Source organism: Pholcus phalangioides, unplaced genomic scaffold (genome assembly GCF_987345545.1).
Source record: "Pholcus phalangioides strain wild (caught in Gottingen) unplaced genomic scaffold, Ppha-v1.0 ptg000039l_1, whole genome shotgun sequence".
NCBI lineage: Eukaryota > Metazoa > Arthropoda > Arachnida > Araneae > Pholcidae > Pholcus > Pholcus phalangioides.
In genome coordinates, this window is record NW_028301625.1 from 5,398,032 (window position 1) to 5,422,670 (window position 24,639).

The 24,639-nt window shown below is 35.7% G+C and overlaps 1 protein-coding gene across 1 annotated transcript in view; it reads left to right on the plus strand.

The window, feature by feature from the left end:
• Nucleotides 1-18,105, plus strand: part of LOC149065486 (mediator of RNA polymerase II transcription subunit 30-like) — a 31,286-nt gene extending 13,181 nt beyond the window's left edge. Inside the window, exons 4-6 of the mRNA XM_089253762.1 lie at nt 1,654-1,758; nt 11,511-11,628; nt 15,284-18,105. Coding sequence (XP_089109888.1) covers nt 1,654-1,758; nt 11,511-11,609 — 204 coding nt within the window. The 3' untranslated portion in view covers nt 11,610-11,628; nt 15,284-18,105. The remainder of the gene's footprint in view (nt 1-1,653; nt 1,759-11,510; nt 11,629-15,283) is intronic.
• The last annotated feature ends 6,534 nt before the right edge of the window (nt 18,106-24,639 follow it).

Here is a 24,639-nt window from a genome sequence, read left to right on the forward strand (position 1 = left end):
CTTCAATAATTTTCTACAAAGTCTTCAGAAATTTTCTAGCTGTCTCCTGGTCATCAGAGGCTTGATCGCCAGTAATTTTTGTATTGCGTGATCCGAATTGTTTCTTAAACTTATGAAACAACCTTTACTTGCATAAAATTCTGATGAAATAGACGTTTCACTAGCCTTTTCCTTATGGAAGAGTAAAAATTTTCGCCTTTTCTGTTATAATATTACAATCAATTGGAATACCTTTTTGTATCAGTCTTGTAACCACAAAAAATGACATTTTCTGTATGAGAAACACGTGGATCCCAAAGTTTTGACTGCCACGGGTGCACCTACAGCCACGGCTGAATGAATTTTTTTTTTTTTTTTTTTTTTTTTATTAATTTAACAATACACAAATATACATATGAAATTGAGCGCTAAGCGCGCACACAAACAATAAAGACATCTGTGTGGCCCCAAGGGACAATTGTCCTTCCAGGAAGCCTATAAGAATTATGTTTTATCCGTTTACACAAGCAAAATAAGAGATTAAAAAAAAATTAAATTAAATAAAAAATAAAAAGAAAAATAATAATTATAAAAGTAATACAATGAGTGATACATACATATACACACACATATATATACATACATATACATATACACACACATATATATACATACATATACATATACACACACACATACATACATACATATACACACACATACATATACATATACACACACATATATATCTTTTTCTCTTTTCCTTTGAATATTTCTATTTGTTTAGCCGCCAATTTGAACCAAAGTACATTACAATGTTATTAGGTTTTCTATTTGCATGAAGACATAAAGCAATGGGATAAAATTTATCAGAGAAAAAAATATAAAATAGACGATTGTAACTTCACAATTGTGAAGGTTTCGCAAAAATTCGAGAATTATATATATTGTAGGTGATTCAGTGTGCAAGACATAATTTATGTAATAGTGTCTAGATATGCTATTGGCAGGACATGTGAAAATGAAATAGAGCAATCAAGAACATTTCATAATGCTAGGAAAATATCATTTTCGTTATTTCAGACGTTTTTACATATTGATATATTTCGTACTTTTTGTTAGTGTTGTTAGTTGTTTGGTACTCCGATTGGAATAAATTCATTATTTTAGGTGCATTGAAAGAGAAACTTTTCTGGAAGAGATGTTTTTTAGTTTTTGGAATTTGATATTCGTTTTTAAGTCTTACCGAGGTTCTATTTGTTTTTCTCTGTAACCATTCGTTGTTTCTTGTTAAGAAGTTAATCATTCTGTAAATATAGATATATATTTCAGATTCCTTTTTCTTGATGCATTTCACCGTAGATTCGTTGATTTCGTAATGGCGGACCACAGCAGGTATTGACTTACTTTCACCAAGCATAGTATTCGTCAATATATCCAATTTTTCTTATAAAGTTTTCACTTTTATTAGTCTTTTCAAAGCATTATCAGTAGCATTAGAAGAATGATCCATCCTAAACAAATACAGCTCAAATTTTGTAAACAAAACACGTGAATGACGATTGCTGAGTGCTGTCGAAAAAAAAATTCCAATGAAGGAAAAAAAACCGCGAATACGGGGGGCCGACTGTATAGTATAATAAATATAATGTGAGCATTTTTATCTCTTCATAGAGCCTTGTTCCCTTGAAAGATGAATTAGATTCAAAGCCAGAGAACAAAAAACCTCCTTCAGATGCCATGAAAGCACTGCAAGAAGAAAACAAACAGCTTGTTGAGGTACTGTTTTGAAAATAATTGTGTGGAAATAAGATGTAAAGAAATGTTAAGTTTCAAATCATGTACAAAGAATAGCCAAAAGCTATTCACACTTAATTTTTTCACAAGTTATTTACAAAAATGATGTAAGAGTTCACCCAGTATGTCAATGTTTACAGTATTCTTTCTTTTTGGTGCTTTTGGTCAAGAATTAACTGATGAAAAGCAGAATTGAGTTTTTGGCATCAAAAACCAATTTTTGACATTACAAGTGTCAAAACTGGTTTAAAATGTCAAAAACTGGTTTAAAACTGCTTTTGATTTTGAAAACACTATAATCTTAACAGTATTCAACGTATACACTCAATTTTTGGTGATTTTTCATTTTTTCTGTACCTCTTTCAGTGTACAAAAAATTGAAGATATTGAAGTTTTTTTCAAGTGATATCAGCATTTATATCTAGAACAGCCAAGAGCAGTCATTTTAGTATTAAAATAATTTAGTATTATTTTTTATAATACTTAGTATTATAATAGTCAAAAAATTATTTTCAATTTTTTGACCTGTTGTTGAATATTTGTTTTTAACCTGACAGATATGTTAAATAACAAAATACTTCTATGTAGATTAAAGTGTTTTATATTTTGAATTATAATTACTGAGTTATAAAATATCTGTTTTGATACTTTAAATTTTTAGATCTGCCCAAAGTTTTATTCCATATTAAAAATTCTCATGCAGCATCTGTAATCTTAATACACTAATTGAATTTATTTATTTTCATCTAAAATTTTCTTAGCCTAGGTCGTATAAATCCAGTTTAAAAGAATATTTTCAATCAAAGCAGAGCTGATAGGATTTGATACCCAAAGAATTTGTTTTGCACGTTTAGATACAGCTTTAATAGGGAAAACCATTGCATTATAAATGCTTCTTTACCACACACCAACTCTGTTCATATATCACCACACTGCAATTTCCAACCAGTGGAAGTTAGGTGGGAAATGAAGTCACCATCTATCAGTGGTTGCCTCAGGTTCAGTAGGTACAGAACTTGCTTCTGATGTTCTTAGTCTGGATTCAAACCTATGGACCTTGACAGTAACTTTCATAGTGGAAGAGGAGCATCTTACCACTGCGCCATTCAGTCGCTGCATTATAAATGCTAGTATATATACCATATGCCTGAGTGGCATGGTAGTAAGATGCTCGTCTACCACCGTTAAGGTTGCTGTCACAATCCTGGGTTCGAATCCAAGGGAGGATATTTTCCGTAACAAACTTGAGGTGACTACTGATAAATAGTGCCTTCATTTTCAACCCATCTCATTAATGGCAGTCAATTGCAATATAGTGATATGGCTAGAGTTGGTGTTTGATGAAGTAGTAAATATACCATATCGTAGTCAAATTGTCATTCTTACTAAGAATAAGTTATAGGAGTTTCGTAAGCATTATATACAACCAGCACTGCCAAATTAAAGGACATTTTAGTCCTGCAATTTAGTGTTTTGATTGCTAGATATATTCTAATGTTATGCACAATAAGAGTATTGTTTTAAGTATTAGTGATTATCTAGATAATTTAATGATAACAGAAATAAACATTACATATATGGCATAAAATAACTTTTTAAACACCTATCTGTTATAAAAAGAGTACAGCAAATGTTTATATCTATACACATAGATAAGCAGTTAAAGAAATTTTGGAAGGTCAAAAATCATCTTGAAGAATATTAAATCATTCCACAGTTTTTCCTTCAGCTTTTATGCTATGCTATGCAAATTGTATATTTTGCCAGAAAAAATACATACAGTAGAAACTCATTAGAATGGACCCCTTTATAACAGACTTTGTTTATAACTGATAGTTAAAAAAATTGTAATAATAATAATAAAGAATGCTTACTTTTATCTGACGAGTTTAAACCCATTTTCAGCATAAAAAAATAATAACTTGTTTAAAACAGCATTTCCAAGCAAGCGATTAAACATTGATCATTGTGTTGTTTTGTGTAAACATGGGATGTACTGCATTACTCATACCACTCGCTAGCCAGAAAAATTAAGATTAATGGAGTGTCTACGTACACATTTTTTTCAATTCAACCTATGTTGAAGGCTGTTTTTATTTGATATATAATAAACACTTTTTATCGGTAACTACTATACTTTAATTGATGTACACCCTATTGCATTACACCTCTATTAGAATTATTTGTTATAAACCAGACTTTCATTAAAATGGACAAGTTATATTAACCCCTATTAGTCCATTACAATGAGATTCTACTGTATATATTGCCCAAAATAATTCTGTAGAGAGTAGAAAATAATTTTATAATCATATTAAGTATTTATTCTATGTACAACATAGTCACTTTAAACATTACATGCAATAAATGTGTGTATTTTCAATGGGAATTTTTATATTGAAAAGCAATATTTGAAGATTATGATGTGACATTTTAGCAGGGCTGGTAAAAAACCGGTTTTTTTGGTTTAAACCGGTTTTTTGTTTTAAATAGTATTGACATTAAAAACAATAAAATTTCTGAAAAATCATTCAAACTTCCAATAAGTAACTAAAATAAAATGTTTATTAATGTAATTAACACTATTCCCATGCTAATTAATCAATAAATATTTATTAAATTTTAACAAAAACCAACTTTTGCAATTTAATTATTTTTTGCTTAACTCAATGGATTACTGGGTATTTGAAAATTCTTTTAATGTTATTATTAATCATATAATATATAAATGTTTTTCTCCAGTTACTTTCAGTATACTTAATTAGGAAGCTATTTTGCAAAAAGTAATAAAAATTAGGTGAATATAATGTATTTAATGAAGCATAAATAATGCAGATTAATTAGCAATGATCTACGATATACAGGGTGATTATAACTAAGGTTCTGATTTCGAAACACAGTAAAAAAAGAGTGATTGTCAGAATGACTTGAAAATTGACATGAATATTCCTGAAAAAATTCAATTTTATTTGGTAAAGGGGAAAAAATATTTAAAAATGTAAAATTAATGACATCATCCAACATGTGGGAAATTTGCTCGCAGAATGGAAACGATAGCCAGTCATGGCAGAATGATACCTTAATTATAGCATTTCACGATTTCATAATTCATGGAAACATCACAAAAAATGAAGTAATTGAACAAATAACTACAACTTACTTAAGAATTGTTAAATATGTTGTCCGCCGCGTGTTCTGGCTATGAGGTTGAAAGCACAAAAATTCTTGTTCAACAACAGAATCGGAGTATGCCATGGTCATAATGTGGATTTGCTTGCAATTTCAGCTTTATTAAACCAAACCCGCCCCCCCCCCCCGTTAATATTCCTGAGGAACTTCTAACATATAGGGAATGTGCTGGAGTTTGCAATTCACCAAAGCTTGCAATCTGACCACTGTTTATAACATTTTGAGGTACCCCCAGTTGCAAGGGTTAAGGTGCATCCTGTCAAAATGGGTCTTCAGCAGCTGCTTTGCTGGTATTGCAATGTGCATCTTGATAGAAGTTCTATCCACACACTGATGCTGTGGAAGTGCTGAAATGATATGGTTGCACAAAATAGATTATACTGCTGGCCAAGTACAGCATCATCTACTTGCACATGTTGCACTTTTTTCTTTTGCGAAAGAAACTTCCATTGCTTCAGGAGTATCCATGCAAATTTTCAAGTCATTCTGATCAGTACTTATTGTATAGTTTTGGAATCAAAACTTAAATTATAATCACCCTGTATATAGCTGATTATTTTTCATAAATCTGTTACTACTATACAGTAGAACCTTGATTAACTGGGCTTAACAGTGTGTGTGTGAAAGTATAAAAAAAACAACTATTGAGAGAGAGAGAGAGAGAGAGAGAGAGAGAGAGAAAAAAAGTTGGTGTCTTTATTGGATTATAGGACCACCTGGCCCTAGCATGGTGGTGTCACTACTGTAGCTGCTTCTTTGTGAAGGGAAAAAGAAACCCTGTGAGATAATACACCACTACATTTAGATGTGTGATGCAATCCTTAGTCATGAATTTGCTAAAGATAGAGCATCAGAATGTAGCCAAAGGTTAGAAAATGTTGTAAGAATGACAAAATTTTGGCTTCTGTATATAACTTTAAATGACTAAGATACTTCATATGAAAAATATATATATATTCTGGCCACTTTTATGAGACTTTTGAAAAAAAAACCACTTACACCATTTTATGCCATTTAAAGATATACCATCAAAATATACCCCAATGATATAAAATGCGATAAAAATGAAAAAGTTTGGCTAATAATGAACCAATATGATATTTTTCAAGGAAAAAATGATATTTAGGCAACATTTATTTGATTTTTTGAAAAAAACCACTTGGTTAAAACCAAGGTTTAAACCAAACAACCCTGCATTTTAGACTATCAAAAACTGTCATGCATAAAAAACCTGTCAACTCTGATAAGAAACATTATAAAAGCATAGTACAAAGTAATGCTTTTTCTTATTTTCACTCAGAAAAGAATTTTTTGGTTGGTTCTCCAACCAGTTTGTCTGGACTATTCACGGATTCCCACACTTCTTTGTCCATAGAAAACTAACAACCTTATATAGGATCTTTGAGCGGTCTGGAGTAAGAAGGGACAAGATCTGGGCTGTAGTCAGGGTGTTCCAGGACCTTGAAACTCAAATAGATGTAATGGTTTGGTTGGCAGTGTGTGGGCAGGCATTGCCATCACTTTCTTTGACAAAAGGCCTCAGTGTTTGATGCGAATTGCTGGCCTCATGTTGTTGGCTAGCAACTCACTATATATTGCATTGTTAGGCACATGCTCTTTCTCCAGTTAGTCTTCTAATTAGTTATTTTTTAAACCAACACTAAATCTTTGCAAGTCCCAAAAAAACCATTAGCATCACATTTTCTGTTTGATTTTCTTTGGCAATATTTACACTCCATACTCTGCTTTCTATCACTTTTATGTAATACAGTATTTTCTCAATATTGTATTTTAAGCATCTGATGAATTTTAGTTCCTGGCATGTCATCAGACCAGAAAAATCGAATCATTGCTGTCTTTTTATACTTAACACACACTGCTAATAAAGTGGTCATGTTTACACTGACAAAGAACAAAAAAAATGACACTATCAAAGCCAAACTTTGATAACATGGCCACAGTAGTATGAACTTTACGTATGCATGCACAGATGACAGTGTAACAAATTAAACTAACCTAAACATGGGGGATTAATCAAGACTATCTAGGGACTAAATAACTTAAAGATATAGCAAGTTGAAAGTGCAGGTTATTTTTTACTTGATCTTGAGGTTGTTGGATATGGCATTATTGTAACTTATTAGCACATCTAAAATTTACCCTTATAATCAAACTCTATAATTGGAAGTAAGTAAAGTAAGTAACCCTATCATGGATTTATTTATGACTTTATTAGCCTTTACAGCGGCAATTATCTTGAATTCCTAAAACCCTCTCATTTCGGCAATCCCGAGCCCAGCTAGCTCTGTAAAGAGAGCTTTCCCTGATAACATGTTTTCCTTTTCCCCCATCCTGTCAATAAACTGTCAGTGGGCGGAGTGAGCTTTTATTCAGTTAGGTAATAGGAGAGAAACAGTGTTTTTTTCCCATCTTTTCAGTGTTGTATATGCCTATACAGAATAAATGATAGAAAATAGATGGAGTATTTATCTTCCTTGTTTTGGTTTTATTATTATTATTGATTTTGGAGGGAAAGCATTTATCATTACACAAGATCAGAAAAAAATATTCTTGAAAACAATGGCAATTTCTAAAAGGTTTAGTGATTTCCTCTATGGTAGTTATAATGTGGATCACAGAAATTTCATAAACCATTTAAAGGGTTAAAAGAACATTTAGGATTTTCAGCTAAAGGCATATAAAGTCTCACACACACGCACAGTAATGGTCTCTGTTTGGGTGCGTTTTAACCTTTCAATTGTGCAAAAAATTGTGTAAATTTCTCAAGAAATCACATCATTTGTTTTACTAAGAATTTGATTTTTATAATATTGCATCAATTGCTCATAGATGATTGAGCAGTTAAAGGGTTAAAAAGGTGTCTCTTTGATACTTTACATTTTTACTGTATAGTGTCAATTCAGTCCATTCTTTGAAGATATCCTTAGAATACATGATAATTTACAGTATCATAGGCATTAATTTTTCCAAACGTAAAGATACTACTACTTAGCCATACATGCACCTCATAAACATTCCTCTGGGAAATTCCTAATAAACTGGTTACATGCCGGGACATGTTTCAGGTGTATATATGCATGGACCTTACTTATTTATGTTGTCAGAGTTATGCTTGTTTCGTGTCATACTGGTGCGGCCATCTCCTTTTTGTATTTTGAAGTGAAAATGACAAATGTCTGAATTTCCATGTTGTCAAACTTGAAAATAATTTACAAACAAAGAAATTTAATTTAATTGTATGTGGTAACATCTTTTTGAGAAAAATCTACAAACAAATTTACAGGTAAAACTAACAATGACCAAATGGTTTAAAAAAAAATTAGTTATTTTTGTCCACATGCTGTATGTTTTGTTTAGGGAGCTAGCCTCTGACTGTGCAGGTCTGGGTTTGAATCCCGGTTCAATCATGGATGTCTACTAATGCTAATTCCGATCTCTTCGGAATACGTGAGGATCACATCATAAAAAATAAAAAATTACCTGAAATTTTTATAATATACTTTCATTTCAGGGTCCGAAGAAGCTCTTATATATGAGATGACATAGCCTGTATAATTTTGTTCTATGAATGAGTAAAATTCTAGTCTCCATGTTCGATGTCACATTATCCTCTGCCCTCATGGGCAATGACAATGGTTGACCATTTAATCAATGTTTTAATTTTAATAAAATAGTCAATCCACTTTTAAAGCTGTGTAGTTATTTGATGGTATGAATCAGCATGCATGTTCACGTTTTTTAAATGCTATCATTGATGAAGAAAATAAATTTTATTCCTGTGATGTAGAATGAATTAGCTTTACATTAAAACATTGTTTCAAGAAATCTTCAGTAATCTTTTGGCTTTCACTATTTGGGATGCACTTAGGGTCACCAATTTGGGAATTCTCACTGAGGAGCGACTTAGATTATCTGAAAATTGTTCATCGGTGATCAAAAAAGCGAATAGAATACTTATATATATATATTTTCATTTTCAAAAAGATCTCTTTGTGTTCTCCTAAAGTCACTCTTCCACTTTTCTGAGGCTTAATTCATCCTGGACTGGAGTATGCTGTAAGGTTTTGGAAATCATACCTAGAGAAAGGGACATCGACTTAGTTGAAGGGGTATAGAGAAGAGATACGCATGCCCTTGTTGGCATGCAAGACTTGAGCTACGAAGAAAGACTTAATTTCTTGAATATTGTTTACACATTAGAAGAATGCAAATGCTGGGGGTATGATTGAAGTGTTCAAAATTTTCAACGGGATGGATAGGATGGACCATGAATTATTAATACGATGTCAATCGACTACTTTGATAAGGGAACACCAGTATCAATTGGTAAGGGACAATTCTAGATTGTGGTGTCGCAGGGAATTTTTCACTAATAGGGTTGTTAATAAATAGAATAGCTTCACTCCAGGGGTAGTAAATTCTAGCACAATTGTGACATGTTTAAAAAGAAATACTTTAAGCATGTTGGGGTAAATTGAGAAGCTATTCATACTTAGAATAAGACAACCATGAATATTTTTTATGGGCATTGTATAATATTTTATTGTGTATATATAGTTTTTAGTTTTTATAATTGTATTTTTAATTGGGGGTTGTATTTTAGAAATATATGACATCCATATTTGTTATGCGCATCTTTCTCTCAGCCACCTTGCCTGTTGTGGCCTTTTATTTGTATTATATCCTTGGTTCTTTTTTATTGCGTTAATATCAGGCAAAGGATTTTTTCGAAGGTTTTTTAACACAGCTGGCTGATAAAATTCAACTGCCCTTGCAGGGAATCAAACCCTCTCACTTGCCGGGTGAGCGCCCTAGACCACTAGACTACAAAGGCAACAAATTTCAATCTTTTCTTAGAGCTTGTGTGCACTGAATGTGGAGCACGTTAAAACCTTCATATGGATAGCGAATAGTGACATTATCGTTTGAAAGGATTTTTACTCCTCTGTAGTTTAGCAAAATTGTTAAATATATTATCAAACATACACTCATTGCCATAAAAATTTGTGCACCCAGAAGAAGTCGTCAAAATGAAACGAAATTTTACACATGTAAGTACTACGTTGATATAAGTAAGTGATTAGAAAATCCAGGAAAAAGGATAATTTATTGCAGAAAAAAGTACAGATGAACAGAAGTTTTAGTACTCTGTTGGACCCCCTCTAGCGCGAATGCACGATGCGATACGAGCGGGCATTGAGGCATACAAGTTCCGTATGATGTCCTGAGACATCTCGTTCCACAGTTGCTGTAAATGCGCCTCTAGTTCGACCAACCTCGTAGGGTGTCCAACTTGCCGTCCCAAATGATCCCAGATATGCTCGATTGGTGACAAATCTGGGATAGAGCAGGCCAGGGAAGGGTGGTAATGTGGCGGAGGCAGTCTTGTGACATCCTTGCTGTGTGTATCCTAGCATTGTCTTGTTGAAAAATGGCTCCTGGGAGCCCTGCCATGAGTGGCAACACATGTGGCTGAAGGATGTTATGGACGTACCGCTGGGCTGTCATTGTGCCATGGATCAATATTAGGGGTGACTGTGTATCGTAAGCAATGGCACCCCATACCATGACACAAGCTGTGGGAGCGGTGTGTCACTGTAAAGCAAAGGCAGGATTGAAGCGTTCACCACGGGGCCTCCACACACGAACACGATTGTCATCACTGCTCAAGTTGAATCTCGATTCGTCGCTGAAGACGACCTGGTTCCATTCCGTTGCAGTCCAATTCCGTCGTGCTCGACACCACTCCAAACGGAGGCGTTGATGGGTGGGTGTCATTGGCAGCACATGTAATGGGTGCCGCGATACCAGATGTCCTTCAGCCAGGCGCCTTGCGATGGTTCGGGAAGACACAGGGGCCTGTAGTGAAGCTGCTGCCTGTGTCTGGATAGCGGCCAATGAGGCAGTTGGCTCTACGCGTGCGTTTCGGATGATGTGATGGTCTTCTCGACGACTGGTCTGTCGAGGGCGTCCTGAACCTGGTCCCCGTGTAAATGACGTCTCTTCTGTCCACTGGTCCCAACACCTCCTCACAGTAAAATCAGAACTGCCTAGTTGACGAGCTACTCGTCGAGCTGACCACCCAGCTTCCATCATCCCGATGATTCTTCCCCTATCGAACTCTGACAACTGCTCATATGGTCTTCGACGGCGGCGTAACGGCATGTCTACCTCAGCATTTCCTTTGCAAACGATTAAATACACTCCAGCAAGCTCTGCTTACCTGTTTTATACTCCAAGGAGAACGAAGTTCAACGCCCTCTAGTGGCATTACGCAATCACGCTGCATTTCTAATCATTTGCATATCTGCCCAACATGTACCTTCATGCCAACTTTCGTTTCGATCCCACAATTATTTCTTGGTGCGCAAATTTTTATGGCAATGAGTGTATTAGCATACACAGATATCTATAGATAACTATTCTAAATAAAAGGTTTCTGACTCTCAAATTGACATTATAATTAATTTGATTAAGTTAGAAGTCCTATAATTGATTTTTCAATAGATATTTATTTTTCATAGAGTGTGATGCTTCATAATCGTCAACTGAAAGAAGTCATTGATAATTTGAGAATTTTCATGTGGGAAATCAACACGATGCTCTGTATGTCAAATGAATGACAACAAATTTCCCCTGATGGTATGTATAGTTATTTAGATGTTAATTTTTTCTTTTCAAGCAAATACATTAAAAAATACATTAGTTTTATTTATTTTACTTTTAAAATTTTTTCGTTCTGTAAATTCATAAGAAAGTTTTTTTTCATGAGTAAAAAGAAAGCCCAAAAAAATTCTAGCCTAGGAACCTGCTCCATGAAGGAGGGGGGGGGGTGGTATGCACAAAGGAAAATTCTTGGACAACTTAGCCATCTAAAGATTTTCAAGCCTGCCAGCTCGTCAATTATTCGGGAGCCCCATGCTAAAAGTGCCAATTGAACATTATGATGGATTACAATAATAAAAAAGAACTTAAAAAAAAAAAAAAAAAATTAGATTGGATTTTAATTTTACTGGCGCAAGGATCAATTAGGTCAAGCTGCGCCAAAACAAATGACTAATATAAAATAAGATAAAACTTGTCCTTGTCTTGTCAAGAAAGTACTATGCATTTTAAAAAACAATATTGAGTGAAACGTAAAACAATGACGTAGATTGTAAATAGCTATAATTTGTTAAAAATGTGAGATGCATCGCGATGGTCATTTAAAATGTCACAAAGTGAAAGATGACTTTGACCAAAAGCGGTCGTACAATGGTTGTACAATTTTGCGAGCAAGTAAAAGCATGAGCAATGGTCAATGGACTTTGACAGTGAGGGCACTATGGTTGACTTTCTCTTAATAGAAGGTATGATTGTGTGAGGCGACTTTGTCCTATGCTCAACCAAGCAATCAAGACTTCTTCCTTCTGGTTGGTCATGCAACTTGAACGCCAATGGTCAAGTGTAGGCTTGACGGCATGTAGTTAATTATTTATTTGAGTGTCCCAATGATCCTGCCAGTGGCAATGCCTCACTTCTCGAAGCATTGAGAAGTGGCCACTGGTAGAAACAAAAGAGCTATTGTCAATGTTGGATGTTGTTTGAGCTGTAGCATCTGCTTTCTCCTCACTTTGAAATCTGCAAAAGATGTAAGGTGGGATGTATCTGGTCTTATCGGTCTGCTTTCTCATTGCCCGGTATTCCAACATGACCTGTGGTATCCAGTGATGGATGAGTGATGCAATTCATGAAAAGTAGCATGAATAAATGGATGAATGTGAAAAGTAATGGAACACAGTGCTTGCAATGCACTGAGAGAGTCAGTATAAATGATGCATTGTTGGTGGCATTTGCGTCGTATATGATGGAGAGCCTGAAGGATAGCGTACAGTTCCGCCGAATAAATAGAGAATGTGTCAGGTAGTTTGAAAGATGTCTCCTCATAGCAGATGTAGGCACAACCGACACGCCCAGGGCTCTTAGAGCCGTTGGTATATATGGGGAAGTACCTGTTGTACCTACCCCTGTGCCAAAAGAATATATGACATCTGCTGTGGTAGCTCTAGGGTATAATGATAGAGACACCTGGCAGAGACTGTTCGCGTCTGATGTCCCATTTTTTAGTTCTTCCGCGAGTGCCCTCATATGAAGACCATAAGATGGAACGCATGAAGGACGAGCAGCAAAATGTCTATGAAATGAGGGATTAAAAATGACACTATGAAGTGGATGACTTGGTAAAGACTTCATTTTAATATAATATTTCAAAGAAAGTTGCTGGCATCTTGTTGTAATAGATGGCTCATTGTATTTAACATACAGGCTCTCCATAGGAGACGTCTGGAAAACTCCAGAGCAAATGCGGAAAGCGAGATAGCTCTGACGTGCTGACTCATATACAATAGAACCGTAGTCTAGCTTTGATCTTACAAGAGATTTATATTTATGTGAAGGAGAGACTTATGGTCTGCTCCCCATGATGTAGAAGATATGACCTTCAAGAGGTTCAGCGTTTTCATGCAATGAGCTCTCAATTGTGCAATATGAGGCTTGAATGTAAGTTTCTTGTCAAATGTGATGCCGAGGAATTTAGTGTTTTCTACTATTGGTATTGGATTATTGTTTAGAGACATCTGTGAGTCATCATGAAGGTCTTGACGTCGACAAAAGTGCACTGCGACAGTTTTGTCAGCGGAGAAAGGGAAGCCGTTATCATGAGCCCACTTGCTGATCTTGTTGAGAGTGGTTTGTAATTGTCTCTTGACTGACCTCATATTCACTGATTGATACAATATTAGCAGATCATCCACGTAGAGTGTACCAGTGATAGACAAGGTGTGTGAGGGGTGTTGCTGTTAGATCCCCATATCATATTATGAGCATTGAAGTCTCCAAGAAGGAAAAAAGACGGAGGTAATAGATCAATCAGATCTTCAAGATCTCTCTGTAAGATGGTGTCATTTGGTTGCAGATCAATGGAACAAATGGTGATTCTTAAGCCTGTAAAGATTTCTACTGCGATATGGCCTGCAGGTTCATGCACAGTGTTAAACCATGCAACGACATGTGATGTAGCACCAGCAGAACAACACCACTGTGCGAGCTCCACTTCCGCCATCGTAATCAATACGAAATAGGGAATGTCGCTGGATGCTCCATGTCTTCAAGGGCTTCATGAAAGTTTCTTGCAGTGCCACGCAAAGAGGATGATATCGATTGATTAAATCCTTGAGATCTTTGTAATTGGATCTAAGACCACGAATGTTCCATTGAATTATGTTGGCTATAAATTAAAGAATTAAATAGAGGTGGATGGTTCAAGGTCCTTGAATTTATTCCGGTCTAGTTTATGATGAGTACTAGCCGATTCTGATGGATTATCGAGATCCATGTCACCAATTGATTTATCATCAAGTAGTGACATATTTTTTAGTGCTCTTTGAATGGCTTTTTTAGAGTATCCATTTTTGAAATGTGTTTTTTCTTGGACTTACTTCCGAATGTGGTTTTAGGTTTAGTACCTGAGAAAATTTTAAATGTGTTAGCTGTAGCTTTTCCGATTTCTTCAGAGGTAAACTCCCTCCGGAATCCAGCTTAGCAACAACAGTCACAACTATTGCATGGGTGGTTGGATGATGTTTGAGTAAATGTGTCAGCTATGGGTTCAGTCTGAGTAGTAATAGACACTTTAGTGACACTGTTAGTCTTATTAGCTAATGATGGTGTTGTTGCCATATTAGCGTATGATCTACCTACTATTGGAGCTTGATTAGAGGTTATACGATGATGTGCTTCAATATACGAGATGTTATTAAGGACCTTGATCTTCTGAATTTCTTTTTCTTCATTCCATTTTGGAAATTTTCTGTCAAATGTGGGGTGATTGCCACCGCAATTGATGCACTTGAATGGTAGTCAAAAAAATTGGATCAGGTGGAATAACATAGGGGCAATAATTACAATTTGCAAAGCAGGTAGATTCCTTTAAGACATACGGTTTCCTCAAATTAGGTTGCAAACCTCATCTATTGGCAGGCTGCCATCATGCTCACCCCCCTCCCTCGCATAAAGGAAGGGGCTGACAGGGCTCCAGCTAGGAAGTCAGGGAGGGGAATCCTGTTATTTTCTACCCAACAAATTTACTGTGGAGAGGCCCATGAAAAAAACCTTGGCCTATGGAGGGGGGGAAGCATTTTTAGAATGTAGAGGGAGCTGCACAATCCTCTCCAAATTCTAAATGATTGATCAATATATAGGAATTTTTTGATTCAATGTATTTTTTATTCATCTTACTTCCAACATTTTTTCATTTCAGGGGAATTTTGGCAGCAAATTCAAAGCTTGCTTGCCCTTACTCGGCGATAAATACAAGATATTCCCTAAAACTCCAATAGTATTAGGATGAACATTGTAAAAAAATGTGAATCACAACTGTTGATTAAGCTGATTATATTGAACAGTTAATTTTTTAGCATATCCTGGACTGTTGCTTTTTTCTTAGATGTATTGTGTTGAGAAACTGACAATGCCTGAATCAACATGTGAAAAATAATCAGAAATGACTCAGGTTTTCTAAGCATAAAATAACTAAGATGCAAATTGTCAATTATAGAAAAGAGGAAACTGATTAATTGATTACATGCAAAAATAGGGATATCATTAACTGTTGATATAATAACTTGTGTATGGAGCGGCCCTGAATTAATGGCCCAAACATCAGGGGATGATGTAATACCCACCAAAGCCTGTCATAGATATGCAACTTCAAACGCAGCTCAGTGCTGGTAAAGAGCATTGCATGATGAGGTAGCATGGTTTAGAAGCACTGAATCAGCTAAACCACAGCATCCATCACACGAGATTGAGTGGTTTGCTAATACAGAGAAAGCCAAAATGCACTTGATATAAGATGTAGTTCAAGGCAATGTTAGAGATCTGCAAAGACCACACCATGAGTGATCCTATGCTCCATAGACTACACTATAGAATTACTGTGCCTCCAGCTGTCTCCGACAGGTAACTTCTATGTTAATCAACAAAATGTTTGATGAGCATGAATGATCAGAATGCCAGCTATGAGTATAAGATATCTTCTCATATGATGTCCTTCATGATTATGTGATTATGATTCCTCTCTGTGTTTGTGACTGTGTATTTCCTATGATGAATATTGGTGGGTTTCATGTGTAACATTTTCTCATGTGCGGCCTATGAATTCAGGGCATCTTGTATATTCATTGAATTGTCAATCAAGTTCTAATTTTTTGAAGAAGTTGTAAACCAGGGGTGCACAACTCCTGGCCCATGGGCCAAATGCAGCGCTCAAAGGGATTTCGTCTGACTCACAAAAATTGTTCTAAATAAAGTTATCAATCCACAACACAACAGTTATGAATGTAGAAGTATAATGCCACTAATAACTATGCCACTTTGTTGTGCTTGAGCAACAACCATCTCACATATCTGGCCTGCAAACTGAAAGAAGCTGTGCTTGCCTGTTGTAAAAAATTGTTTCATGACAATATTGTCATATGTAAGTTTGAGATAAATAAATACAGTCAACGTTCGTTTTCATGAATTGGAACAGACTTGAACAATTGGATCGTAAAATCGAAAGTTCACAAATGGGAAAGATGTTCAAAGAAATGACATATTGTTCAGAATCAGAGGACTAGTTTGTAAAACCTATCGCTTTGTAAAAGTGAGTAGTAAAAGTAAAGTAAATGTACTATGATAGAAAGATTTTGGGATGTTCGGTTGTCGTGTATATTCAGCACTGCTAAGACAAAGCCTGTATTTATGAAGTTGTCCGACTGGACTTTCACTGTTGCATTGTGATTGGTCATGATTTTTGAACTACTTGATTAGTTGCTTCTCTCCAGACAAAGTGCAATTTTCATACTATTTAGTGCTGAAAATGAAACACTCATCACTTTCATTCTTTCTGTTGAAACAGTATGCATGCTTATTAAATTTCAATTGCATCTCTGAATATTCAAGGGTAGAAAAGCCAGACACGTCCCCATGTTAATATTTACAAGGAACCTCTAACATATGGTTAACTTGTTGGATAGCATTCATGACAACCCCCAGAGAGCCAGGGCCCCAGCCCCCGATTGAGCCTAGGCTGCACCACTGCATTTATTATGCATAAAAAGGCACAGAACCTTTCATTACTGAAGGGATCGAACAAACTTTACATGGGCGAATATTCACACAAGGGTATTAGCTTTCATTTGTGGATAAGATATGAGTATTGATACAACAGAGAGAGATATTCAGAGAGACAATATTGAGATTCACTAGCACATACACTGTTTCAAGGGAAAAGAAAAAAATGAAGATCAATGACATGGTTTCCAGAGCCAAATAGTAGAAAACTAGCATCTCGTTTGGGTCAGGCATGAAGAAACCAATCAAATATATATAGATGAGAGTGCTATTGACCGATGACATCAAAGCAACACAAGCTCAGCTAGACAACTTTGTGAATACAGGGGTTTTCCTCAACTTTGCATCACTTGATTACTGCTCTTGAAAATGCCTGTTACTCGGTTGAAAAAAATCTTTCCATCACAGTACAAATAAAGGCAGCAAAAGCCTAATGTGTTATAAGAAATAAATGTTTAGTCAAGAAATAGTGCATGATGCATGTACCTATTTCACTTGTGTAAATAATGAATTTGTAAGTTTCTTGAAGTGTTTATTGTATGTATAATAGTGAATCTTATTTTTTATTATGCTTTGTGAATTTTTTTTTAGATACAAACTTAGTAAATATGCATGTTTCTCATTTACAATGCCTCAAATATTTTTTTTTGAGGAAAGTGTGTTCTTCTGTGTAGTTTGTTCTCCTGTGTAGTTTGTTCTCCTGTGTAGTGTGTTCTTCTGTGTAGTGTGTTCTTCTTGAGAAAGTGTAGTGTGTTCTTCTGTGTAATGTGTTCTTCTGTGTAGTGTGTTCTTCTGCGTAGTGTGTTCTTCTGCGTAGTGTGTTCTTCTGCGTAGTGTGTTCTTCTGTGTAGTGTGTTCTTCTTGAGAAAGTGTAGTGTGTTCTTCTTGAGAAAGTGTGTGTGCTTCTCTGTACTTAAACCTTGTAAAAATTTTCATGGAATTAAAAATTATTGAATTCAATGTTAATTTTAAAATTCCCCTTGTTTTTTAATATTTTATTTTCTTCATATTTTATTTAGGAACTAACAAAACTGCATCTCGTTGAATTTAGTATCGTTAGTATTTCACATAAAATGCATGCATGTATACTATTTAATTTGAAGTTTCCAGACATTTTCCTTCAAGCATTGTAATGCAAGATACAGATAAATAAAAGAGTAGAGGTTTGCATTTCTTTTATAAAGTTGGATACATAAAACAGGAAGATAATTGCAAATATTTTTAGAGCAAGAAATCCTTCTATATTAATAAGGAGACTCTCTGACTATAATGCATGGTATAGGGGTCTGTAGTTAGCTGTTAGACAGTGTTTTGGTTATTGGTAGTAAATTAGTGGGGAAGGGTGGTAACTGGAACCAGAGGCGCCGGCATGAAGAAAACATTTGGGAGGCTGAAAGTCACCGGTCGTCCCCTAATATACGGGAGTCCCACCATATATATATATATATATTATATGGTGGGACTCAAGTGCATACACAGGAGATAGAAGGTGCACTGTATTGTTTTTTCAGAAATAATTGGGGGGGGGGCTCAAATGTCCTCAATCCCTAGGGTCTGGCACACATGACTGCAACCAAGTAGATACTATGTTAGCATACAGGCATTTTGGTGCCCCCATAAAACTTGAAGTATGAAAGAGAGGATGAATTTTGTGCATCCCTTTTGTCCAGTGTTCGCAATGCCAGACCTATGGGCTCCCTTCCCCAGGACAGGCCTGAGTGGTAGTCTCTCACAATTGTCAATATATAATAATATAATAGTTTGATGAGGCCCAATTTTTTTTTGTTTCCATAGAACAAAGACTGTGCAGGAGAGCTGGATTGCTGAATTGAATGTTGAGGAATTACACTAGCCTACCCAAAGCACTGACTCAAATATACAAATCATCTATGGAATAAATTGGAATATTCACTGTAAGGCAGGTCAATACCGTTCTAAATTGTTGGCAGAAAAGGTTTTGCTCTTTTGCAAGAAAGATATATAATTGTAACTGTATCATTCTACAAGTTTATTGATGGCCTCCTGACATGGATTCCACAAGGTTGGGGCTGACAGGGCTCCAACCCAAGAGCCTGAGACGATTTTAATCATTTTTGTGTTTTTTTATACTATTAATTCACTATAGAGGGGCATGTGGCAAGTGACCTGGGGTCTACCAAAGATCCTAGCCTAAGGGCCCTGTTGCAAGATGTGGGGAATCATGCCTCCTGATACAATGAAATATATAATTGTAGCAAAACACTCTTGATTGAATTAACCCTTGCTATATTTGTTTACATTAATTTACTGAAATGTAAATGTGTGAAGATACTTATGATCACAAGCATTGAATGAGATCAATGCTTGATGATCACAAGCGATGGTCATTTCATGACCACTCTGTATACAAGAAAAAACACTTTGAATGAGATTTTCTCAGATTAAGTTTTTTTGAGCTTAAGAATAAGCTTAAGCATAAAGAATTAAAAAAAACTACTACATTAAAAATTTTGGAAACTTTGCAGAAATATTTACTTGACATGTGTTAGTACAATTAATAACCCATTTTGCAGTTGACCAATAGGAAGTATTTAAAAAAAAATGTGTGCTGAATTCAAATTGTTTGAAATTTGTATTTTTTTTAAACTTTAAAAATTCATTAAATTCTAACAAATAGTCAGATATTCAAGTTCAAGGTTCAATTTTACTAACAAATGTCAAATAAACATTTCTGTAAAATTTCAAAATTTTTGGTGCAATAGTTTTTTTTTATCTTAACAGATGATCTCAAAAACTGCAATCAGAGAAAATCACGTTCGAAGTGTATTACTTGTTTTTTTCATTTTGAAAAACAAAATTAACCGATTGACACTAAATTTTTTTCATTTGATTTTAAGTGGAATGAAATATTTTTAAAGTCATTTCTAAAAAAAAAGACTCCAAGGGTCATGACACCCCTTATACCGGGATTACACTATAAAAGTTTGATAAAAGATCTTTTAAAAAATTTGGAAAAAAAAACAACCAATAAGCATATCAGTTACATTTGAGTGAATGTAACCGATATGCTTGTTGGTTGTTTTTTTCAAACTTGTAAAGTGTAATCCTGGCCTTTTTCAAGGCAGTTAAGCTCAAAACTTTGATGAACGCAGCTCTTAAAATAACTCCACATCCAAAGGTTACAAAGGGTTCGATTGAGTGACCAGGCTGGCACTAGCAGAGGTTTGTGTTCCCGGTCAGGGCCGTCATTTCAACTTTTTCCAGGAGAGGGGGGGGGGGCAAAAGCATGTATATTCAATGTATGTATATATTTGTATATGTGTATATATATATATATATATATATACCATTTTTAGTGTATTTTCAAAAGCCAGAGGGGCAATGGCCCTCCCTGCCCCCCCCCCCCAAATGACGGCCTGCTTCCGATGGCAAATTTTAATTTTTTTATGGGAAAAACATCAGTGATGAAAAGCAAAGTGATGTTCTGCAGTTTTCTACTGGGTTGGAAGTATCTTCCCACCAATTTTCATACTTAAAAAATCTCATTATCACAAGGCTATACCTGGATTCAAAGGAGGGTGATCGTCCCTCCCAAGAGCTGGATAATATTGGAAAATTTGATATGTCCCGTAAAATATGGGAAGACCCTATGAACCTATACACTCCTGCACATCATCCAGGCCATACCTGGTCTCAAATGCACACCAATGGAGTATATCTTGAGCATACATGTCTGCGAACAGCTCAAGCAGGGTCCAGACCCACAGTATCAAATAGAACAAAACCAGTATAGAAAAGAGGCTCAGCATAGTTGTAGCAATTCTGACCAAAGGCGTGTGAAGTTCTTCAAGCACTTTGATTCCGACAGTAAAACTGCACAACATTGTGCTCAGAAGAATAAGAACCACTCATTGTTGGCACATCAAAAGAAATCGGCTTGCTTGTGTGGCAAATGTGCAGAGCCAGTCCACCATACCAGAAGTGCCAACATGAAGAAAACATTGGGGGACTGAAAGTTGCTGGTCATCCCATATATATGGGACTCAAGTGCGTACGCAAAAGAGGGAGGGTGCATTGCATTGTTTTTTCAGAAATTATTGGGGAGGGATGCTCAGCCCCCTTAAAAATTTATTGGGGACCTCAAATGGCTTGGCGTTCCTAGGTTCCGGCACATAGGCACCATACCGTTTTTTGTCTGGCTCAGCATGGTGCTGCTCAGTCGATTTGGACCCAGCTTTAGAGGGTTCATTGGTACAATACATTCATTCTGCTTTATGAGACATTTTATCTCATCAAAAACATTGCTTTCCGTCACAGAAATATGATTTCATCTAGCAAAGCAACCGAAGTATAGCCACTAATAATTTTTACGTGCCTAAATATTGGCTGCTCTGCTGGACTGCACTTGTACAGTAGAAATTCAACTCTCACTCCTTTCACTCAATAACAGGAAAAATTACGTATACAGTTGAGGCCTGGCTGAAAGAGAAGAAATACAGAAAATAATTCCTACTAATCGACAAACAGTGATTTACAAAAATAGACTATAAACATAGCATGTAATCAAATGTCTGTGGTGTATTAGTAGGCTGACCAAATGACGTGCATTTCGCGGGACATTCTCATATTTTTGCTTTAGATACTTTGTCAGCCAAGAAGAGCATGCATTATGGCACTCCCATGTAATGTAGAAGGAACAGTTTGAGGGTCAATTAGGCACCCCCTCCAGTCCATACCCCAGGGTACCAGACCCACCTGCACTCCCCTTAGTAGCACACAGCCCGGTATAAAACTGTTCAATTTTTTTTAATGAAGCCTACGCAAATTTTTATACTTTAATGAAATCAAGAATTATTTTCCCAACTCAAAAATTATATTAATTACTATGACGATATGAATATTCACTTCACTTATTTGTTATGTTGAAAGTTTGTTTCTAGGATTAATTTTAATCCAATACGATTTGCAGTTGTGCTTCGCTTCCCACCCCATTGAGATTTTTCCAGTGAGTTCTGCAGTAATTGGTGACTTTGCTTAGCTTTAGCAACAACTGGCAATTCTCTGTATGCGAGATCCCAATTTCCCGTCCTCTTTCTCGAGGAAACATGTTCAAACTAAACTTACTTTAAATTTGTGATTTTAATTGGAATCATGGATGAAGATAATTTTCATAACTGTACTTATAAATTATTGCATTATTACATTTGAACACTATGAATATATATATTTTTTTAAATACTGCAATCTCCCCCCCCCCCCCCCGTATTCCCAAGGTATCAGCATGATCCATCCAGGGAATTTATTAGTGTTAGGTGGTTAGTAGACATTCATGCCCAAACCAGGATTCGAACCCAGACCTGCACAGTGAGAGGCTAGCTCCCTAACCACTCGACTGACAGGTGGCAATCTCATCTATTAGTCATGTTCAACTTTTTTTTCCTGCGAAATACATTTCAATCCACTGTGTTATGCTGTAGCTCTCAATTTCTCACACACAGGCCACAGGGAATATTTTCCATGTTTGACAACTTTGTGGGCAAGAATCTGCAATGTCCCGTATTTATGATTTCTACTTTGCATTTTGCTCCACAAAAAATTCATCAGCCACTGCATTAGGATAGATAGAAAAATATAAGCGGTTTGCAGTAATAATTTATTTTCCGAAAATTGGCAAATTTGGCAACATCCTGTAGTTTTTCTTTAATGAAGTGTGGATTAGGTTGACCGTATTTCCCTGGGGGAAAAATTTGGGAAATCACTGATTGTTGCCAAAGATTAGTAAAGTTGCCAGTTACCATTGAAAAATAACGTAAAGTGAAATGTTACTGTAAATCGCAGTGGATCAAAATGTATTTCAATAAAAGACCATTGAAGATGAAAAATATTTGATAACTTATTTATCAAAATGAGTTGGGAAAATAATTTTAATCCTTGATTTCAATAAAGAATAAAAATTCAAGTAGGTTTAGTTGAAATTATATGGGACATTCACATAAAAATCATAGAGATTACTAAAATCACGGGTCATATGGTGACCCTAGTATGGACAAAATAGAACGTGACAGGTTTTTAATGTAAGGCCAACATTACATTATAAAAGTTTTAGAAAAGTTCTTTTATAAAACTTGAAAAATGCAACCACAATAAGCCTATTGGTTACATTCGCTCGAATGCAAATTGTGATAATTCAACTATAATGTCTCATATATTTGCAAAGTTTGAAAGTTTTATTTCGTGGAGTTCATTTTAATTAACTGCAAATTGCAGTGAGAGAGAGAGAATTAAAATGAATTCATCTCCCACCATTGGCGATTTTACAATGATTTATTTGTTAGTTGGCAACTTTGCTTACTTTTTGCATGATTTCTGGCAATATCCTGCATTTGGATTTCTAATTTGAAAGGAAGTGTGACATCAGTGTATTATCGTTATAGCTATAGCCTCTAGAAATAGTGTCCAAATAGTACTCCTTATCCAGTCTCCTTAGTTATAGTTAACTGCTGTTCCCTATCTTGCTTTTTTTAACGATTAGACATCACTTGGAACTGCAAAACTAGTTTTTTTAATTCAAATATGATCCTCCTTTCTAGATGCCTTAGGGGTCATTCAAGTATTACGTTAGCATCGATGGAGGAGGGAGTTTCTGATTTGCTGACTTTTGATAACAAAAGGGAAGGGGGTTTAGATTATGCTTACGTCATCAACCACCCTTTATGAAGATATGAAATATTCTTAATGGCATTTATTTGGTGTGCCAAAAATGGAAAAAAACCCTTTCAATAGTTATTGGGCACCTGAACTAACATTCTACCTATATTGATAAGTCCCCTACAGATCTGTAGAGATCATTAAAGTGGCTCTAGAGCCACTTTAATGATCTCTAAATATTTCACGGATCCTTCAAGTGCTCTGGAAATGTTTCGGGGCCACTTAATTGCTCTGGAACTGTGCCCAGTGCCGTCTTAATGCATGGGCCCAGCACGGGGGCCTCATAAAAATAAGAAGTTGAATTTTTGAGATTTTTTTTTTTGCCAGGTAGGGCCTCAGAAAAATCATTTGGCCCATGCTCTTAAGATGGCCCTGACTGTGCCACGCATCACTCAAGTGATCCGTAATTATGCCACAGATCACTTAAGTAATCTGTGAATGTTCCACGTTTAACTTGAGTGATGTAGAACCACACTGTGGGGGCCACTTGATTGCTCTAAAACTGTGCCACATGTCACTCAAGGGATCTCTAAATGTGCCACGGATCACTTAAGTGTTCTGGAATTGTGCCACAGATCACTTAAGTGTTCTGGAATTGTGCCACGGATCACTTAAGTGTTCTGGAATTGTGCCACGGGCCATTTAAGCGATTTGTTAATGTGTCACTTGGTTCATTATTACAAAATTAGGTTTGGGGGCAGGCCACATCAGATAACCCCCAGGGCTGCATTTGGTCCACAGGCCAAGGTTTTACCATATATGACTTAGAGGGTGGGTCGCAATAAATTTCTTAAAAAGAAATTTTGATTTTGC